Source organism: Vicia villosa, linkage group LG4 (genome assembly GCF_029867415.1).
Source record: "Vicia villosa cultivar HV-30 ecotype Madison, WI linkage group LG4, Vvil1.0, whole genome shotgun sequence".
Classification (NCBI taxonomy): domain Eukaryota; kingdom Viridiplantae; phylum Streptophyta; class Magnoliopsida; order Fabales; family Fabaceae; genus Vicia; species Vicia villosa.
Genome location: NC_081183.1, coordinates 195,914,468 through 195,921,693, shown reverse-complemented (window position 1 = coordinate 195,921,693; position 7,226 = coordinate 195,914,468). Strand labels below are relative to the sequence as shown.

General features: G+C 33.3%; 1 protein-coding gene across 1 annotated transcript; it reads right to left on the bottom strand.

Moving 5' to 3' along the window:
• Positions 1 to 1,647: 1,647 nt before the first annotated feature.
• LOC131596665 (HVA22-like protein i) lies at positions 1,648 to 4,776 on the bottom strand. The gene is made up of 7 exons (XM_058869393.1): positions 4,535 to 4,776; positions 3,944 to 3,984; positions 3,737 to 3,835; positions 3,580 to 3,636; positions 3,421 to 3,484; positions 3,132 to 3,341; positions 1,648 to 2,525 (listed from the first exon to the last, which is right to left on the bottom strand). The coding sequence occupies exons 2-7, from the start codon at positions 3,973 to 3,975 to the stop codon at positions 1,944 to 1,946; spliced, it is 1,044 nt and encodes a 347-aa protein (XP_058725376.1). The 5' UTR covers positions 3,976 to 3,984; positions 4,535 to 4,776; the 3' UTR covers positions 1,648 to 1,943.
• Positions 4,777 to 7,226: the final 2,450 nt, after the last annotated feature.

Below are 7,226 nucleotides of genomic sequence, written 5' to 3'. Positions count from 1 at the left end.
AGGGTTTTGCTTCTCTCAAGGAAAAATCAACTTCTGGTGCCTCAGGTGAATTCCATGGTCTCTCACATACCTCAAAGGATCCTCATGACAAGTTTCAAGCTCTGATTCACAAACTTGTTCAGTCAATGGTTCAAATGTCCAACGGTCGACCAATTTGACCTAAAAGGCAACTATGGTCAAATCACGGTCAAAACTCCTGATTTTTGGTCAACAACAATAGTTTGAAGTAAAATTCATCATTTGATCAAGGGTTGATCATTATTCATCAAGGAAAGCTCAGAAATCAACAAAAGTCCAAGTTACTAAATTAGGGTTTCTAAGCAAAAGTCAACTGTACTTTGACTGGCCATAAGTCTCTCATGCTTTATCAGAAATTCCCCAACCGAAGCTCATTCTCAAGGAAATTCAATTCTCTACAACTTTGATGTTGGGCCCAAGGCCAAAAATGCTTCATTTAAGAGATATGGTCCAAAAGATTACGGGTCATTTTTGAAAGTCAACCAAAAGCAGTTTTTTTGTCAAAGCCCATATCATCAAGATAAAATCCCTAAATGAAAAATATGTTCCAAAGTGGCTTATAAAGGACATCTTAAACTTTCCAAAAAGTCCTAAAACACCTTCATAGGATAAAAATTGAGTGAGTTACGATTTTCAGAAGTTGAGAGAAATTTGGAAAATGGATGAATCCCTAATTAATGATTTTCACACTTTTGAGAAATTGGCCTATAATCTTGGGTTATCCACGTGATATTAAGCTTATTGAGAGCCCATGAATCAACTCCCATTTATTTTATGGTTTTATTTCAATTACTATTGATTTTATTTATTTAAAATCAATGAAAAAACCAAATAAAATCATAACTAAATGAAGGAATATCTCATGAATCAATTCCCATCCATTTATCCAAATCCAAACCCAATCAAAGGGATCTAAATTCATGATAGCAACATTATGGAGAGAGATTGGCAAAAATAGAAATATTTAATACACATTTGAATCAAATTTCAATCCCACTAAGAACTTTATGTCCATGCCCAACTTAAGAACTTTATGTCCATGCCCAACTTTTGACCTAATGCACTCCACTATATGCACTTATCACGTTCAGACCATAAGGGGAAGGAGAATTGGAGCAAAAAACCCTAATATAACTTCAAGAAAAACTCAAAGAAGTATGGCAAAAGAGAAATTGTTCCTCAGCAAGATTCGACCACTCCTAAGCATCCTATCTATCTCCTGAGGACTCAAGGGATTCGTTACAACCATTTGGAAAGTCAGAAACACGCCAAGATCACGTCACCAAGGTTACACAGATTCGTTCAGGTTCTTGAGGTTCAAATTGATATTCTATGAAATTTAAATGGCTTCTGTACGTGATTTCATGTTTTCCGTCATGTTTAGGATCGATTTGAACCATTACTCTGAAGTTTTGATGCAGGAACGATTCTTTGCCATTGTTAGGGCATGAAGGTCATCCTTCATCGTATTCATGGTTGGAGACCGTTTCAAGAGAAACTAACATCTCCATTGGATTCGCAGCGTATTATCGCAGCGTATTATTTACGTGATCTGGGCTATTTTCTCGTCTTGTGTGAACCTTTTTTGCAGGTTGTAGGAATTACTCAACTATAAATTTCACTACAAAATAGAATTTAAATTTAAAATGTTATACCAACCAAGTTCCGTGTTAATAATGTTTGTTACACTTCGTTGCGAAGCTGTGCTATACAGAACAGCTGCTACAAACACCCATCCGATCAGAATGAGTCCCTAAAAAGTGGCACCGAGCTACACATGATTCCATGCTTAGACAAATTTATAAAAAGAAATAAAATGGAATGAAAACTCATGAAATCATATCACATAAAGCATCAGAATTCAGTGTCCAGCATGGTCCAACTACCCCTATTTCATGCTAAAAATTGACAATATTGTTCTACTACTAGGTTCCTGCTGCTGATCGGGTTTTTCTTAGTCTTCCCCGAGTAACCCGAATACTTTCTTCCATTATGGTCTCCTTTATAGGCGACTTTCCATTTTCATTTGCTGAAGAGGATGTAAGTGTTGCTGCTGCTTCAATCTTCTTAGGCTCTGCCTCTGTTGATGCAGATTTTATGGTTGTTGAACATGTAGGATTAGATTTCTGGCTAATTAAACCTGCTACAGAAGACTTCTGAGAATTTAAACTTGCTGGAGAAGACTTTTGAGTATTTAAACTTGCTACAGAAGATTTTTGCGTAGTTAAACCCGCTACAGGAGGCTTCTGGTTTATTAAACCCGCTACAGAAGACTTCTGGTTTACTAAACCCGCTACAGAAGACTTCTGGTTATTTAAACCTGCAACAGAGGGGGAGGCAGCTTTAGGAGCTTGTGGAGAACTCAACTCCTCTGTTACTTCCCTCTGGAACTGACTTGAAGATGTGCTAGAGGCAGGAGATGGGGGTTCCTCAACCTCTGGTTCAGTAGCAGCGGCTGGCTGGCCTTTGGCAGGTGCAGGTTTACGGACTCTCACCCCTGGTTTTTGCTGCAATTTCAATTGTGTTTGTTAAGTAGGAGAATACATGAAGAGTGAGATTATTAGAAGTTAATTAGGTTTTCAAGTTGTTTCCGTTGCTATAATTATAGTGCTATATAGTGAACTGAATATGAGTTGTGATTGTGTGATAAGAGTTATTTCCCTTTCTCTTGTCTTCCTCCAATGATGAATACTCTCAAGATGGAAGTGAAAAGAAAGCATATGATGCAGCTAAAAACACTACAATATCCATATTGATGATAAATCAAATGTTAATCTACAAAATTTCTAATGAATAACAACTTTATGATGCTTAACAAAACACAAATATGGAAATAAATATATTCAGCAGTATGAATGAATGGAACATTAGTTGTCCACAAAATTTCCCCTTTTCTATATTAAAAACGAGAGTCAATTTACTTATTTATTCAGGGTATTAGTCAATTTCCTGTTTCAAATCTCGGTAGACTAATAATACAAGTATGTATTTAGAAGTTGTATTTAGCTTTAATTGTGTTATATTATGAACACCCAAATGCACTTATATAAAATTAAGTAAAACTAAAAGTAATATATAGTAGACAAAACTAAGGCATAATTGTAATAAACTACCTGAGCAGGGCGAGGTGCTGGTGTTGATTGTGCTGTGATAAACTTCAAAACGTCATATATTCTAGTCTGACCGTAAACAGCAGCTCTTTGCCAATACAAAACTACATAATCTCCCGCCCTAGTCCTTAGTTCCAACAAGCTCCGGTCAATTTCTGGCTCATGTTTTGCAATATATGGTCTAAAGAAGGAATCATATACATATGTCGTCCCCTGACAAACAAAAACTTTTACCATCATATAGAAGAGATGCAAATACTAAACTTATATTGGATTCTACCATGGTAAATACCTTTGTCTTGGGGTACCACAGAAATATGAAAAATGCCAACTTAGCTTCACTATACATTGGGACCCTTCAAGAAGTCAATTTCAAAAATAAGAATCCATGATAAACTTTTTTTTTTTTTGAACTAAGAGAACAGAAAACTTTCAAGATAGAGTCATCTACCATGATATAAAAGTATCCCCAAATCTCTCACATACTGTCAAAACAGCAACCAAAATCCTGCAACATGGGATAATAAACAAAGTCTGTATCATTATTTACTAAACTTTGTTATAAAGTGGTACAAGTTTAGCACAGAGGATCAATCTATATTACATACCAATACTGACACCAAAATCGTAGTTGTTCAATTTCCGGCTTATTCTTTTCAACTACTTTATAGCATTCATAAGCTGGATAAGCATAACCAAAAACACTCCTGCCAATACACCAAAGAACCAATAAAATCAATAAATTTCAAATATCACAATGCAAATCATTAACATCAACAGATAGATTCAAAAGTTTAGCAGAGAGTGAAACATACACAAGCGCCCAGGTAAGAAAGGATCCTATCATTCTGTATCCCTGCAATCCAAACCAAAAATAACCTGTTAATCCAAACTTGATACAAGAATCCAATTCAAGCAACTGAAGAACAATGATACCATTGCTATAACTAAGCTTCAAAGTTCTAATTGATAACTAAAAATAAAAACAGTACTAATTTCATCCTCACTAAACTAATAAACATGATGCTATCCAATAACTCATTTTACAAAATCACAATTCACTTGTGGTTTTCTCTTTCAACTTCAACTACAGCAAATGCAGAGTTCAGATTAAAAACACTGTTAAGGAATTTCGCTTCATCCAAAAAAAAAAAAACTAACTAAAATTGAAATTAAGTATATAAATAACATTGCAGAAGCAAAAAATCATGAAATCCATAAGGAACTAGGGTGAAAAACGATCAATGTGAAAGATCAAACCAGCAAAACAAGCGCATGTAATGATAAAATCTAATGCATTGAAAGATGAAACAATTTGATCAGATTAGATTTACACATCGCAAAATCAAACAGAAAACGAACATCAACATACAAAAAAACAAAAGCGAAAATAAATCACAATATACCGGTGAATCTGGCGGTGGAGTTGGGGGAAGATCGGCGACGGCGCCGGAAACGGTTACGGTGAACCGTTACGATGTCGGTGAGAAAAGGTAACAGTAACAGAGAAAAAATGAGAGAAAAAGAAGAGGTTGAAGGTTTTGGAGTGAGTTTGTTAGAAGAGCCGTTAAATGGTTGCTTTTCAATTTGGAAATGTCATTTTCTTCGCTTTCAGCAGATTCAAGTGTGGTGTAGTAAGCAAGTTTAGTAGAACTCTACTAGTGAGTGAGAAATTATTCTCTGTTTCTCGTTAATTTTAATTTGTTGGTGTTTCTTACTCATCATTCATCGTTAATTGATCATCACACGGTTCATCTTTCTCTTCTTTTTTTCCTCAATTATTATTACTACTTTATTGACAGCGGTGAATCACTTAAAATTAGACAATTCAGTTTAAATAATAAAATAATAATTTCAACAATTAATAAACAAATCAATAATTAATGTTGAGCTTAATAAACAAATTATATTCAAACTAGATATTATTAAGACAGCTTAATTGATACTAGAAAATTGATTAGAGAAGTGTGGGTTCATCAGATCCCAATAAAAATTCTACATAAAATTAAAAATAAAATAAAAACGTATTTATCATAAAAATCATCATTGTTTAAGCTATTATTATTGGAGGGAAAATCCAAATCAACAGGTGGCATCTCTATTTTTTTTAATACATTCTACCACTTATGAAGCAACTTTGACCTGGACTTTTAATTTTCAAAGAATATGGATTTTATTCTAATAAAAATATAATTAGATTGATATTGTAATGAATGAAAAATTGAAAACTTTAAAATTCTAAATAGTTATAGTTTGGTGGTGAAGGTACATGTGATGTATGAATAACCACAAACAAAATTGCTTTTGATAAAAATCAAAGAGATGAATTAGTTGAGGTGCGCAATTTGGTTGTAATTGGACCCCAAACCTGTCATTTCAATTATTTATTTTTTCATGGTTGTTCTTGTTCACTTCAAAGAATAGATCAGCTTTACATGATTTCAAATATAAAAATGCTGGTCTTGTAAGTTGTGATCCCGTGAATTCTTTACAAGTTAATCTACAAATTTCCAAACAAAGCTATCATATATTTAATGTATTATACGGATAGAGGAGAAGGATGAAAAACATGGAAGAAGAGGATAGTAGCGGCAACTATTCCTTTAAATAAAGTCATCTAGTCATGTGGATAACTTTGGCTTCTTTATTGTGCCAGAATGCATGGTGCAAATATGTTCCAATAAAGTAATATTATGGCACAATTAAAAATATGTGAAAAATACTAAAATTGTATTAGTTCTAATGTCTTTTTTATAATAATTATTAAAAAATCACATAAAATATTTTCATATTGTTACTAATTCCTCGAAACACAACTCTGACACATATACATTGTTAATATTTAAAAAATTGAATAATTTAAATGTAATCATAAATATTAAAGAAAGTGTTCGACATTGATATGGATATGGACGCATTTTGTTTAAGAGATGTTTGTGTTTCATTTTATATAATTGAAAATGTGATGTTTGGTTGCATATTTAATTCTCAACCATATAAATATATATGTGAGGTATTTGGCATGTTTTGCCATTGTTCCTTCAAGGAAGTTGCAAAGAGAAGCAATTAGATTAGGATTTTAGTTGGTGGAGTGGAGTGGGTGTTGGCAGTTTTTGTCAACCACAACATTATTGGCATCAAAAGCAAAAGATAAGAGTAAGTTATTACTTATCATATAATAAAGTCTAAAGTTATATTAATTCCAGAAAGGTAAGGTTTGGTAGAGAATTGGAGAAGTTGATATGTTTCCTCTTAACTAGAGAGGTAAAAGAAGAAAAGAAAGAAAATTATGTTATGGAGCATGGGAATATGTCCAACATAGATATCATATACCATATGATGCTAATGGCCAAAACTCAAAATCAATGATGATCAATATTGTTGGTTCCTCATTTCCTCATGTGCCTCCTAATCATTTTAGTTGTTAGCATGTCACTCTCATCTACATACATAGATAGTTTTTCACCTTTTACTTATTTTCTATGGAAAAAAGAGGGGAAATATTGCCTCCCTTTACTTAATGTATTTATAGCACAATGTTAGTTATACATCAGCTACATTAATCACTGGATGCCAACTGCCTCAACTAACTAAACTAATTGAAACAAACTTCATTGCCATTAACAGAAATAACTAAATGTACAACAATAACATTCAGTTGGATTACATCACAATAGACCTCTTTAATCTAATAAATTTAGTGACACAATATTTATCAATTTCTTCGACTCCTTAAACTTTTTAATAAGGTCTCATGTTCATCTTTCTATTTAAATATGTGTACTTGTTCGGTTTTTTATCAAATTCTGGAACATATCGATAATGAACATGGTTCGTAGTATGTTGAAGGGGAAAGGCTTACCAAAGGAGTTGCATGGTGACATCGTTTTTACAGTCACTTATTTGTTGAAGAGGTATGGTATGGATTTTAACCAAGTTTAAGTCATTTGAAAGTTTTCGGTTCAGTTACACTTCGACATATTCCGGGTCAGCTTCAAAAGAAGTTGGACAACAAAGGAGAGTTGATGTTGCTTGTTGGTTACCATCCTAGCGGAGGTTACAAGTTGTTTGATGTGAAGAGAAAGAAGATTTTAATCA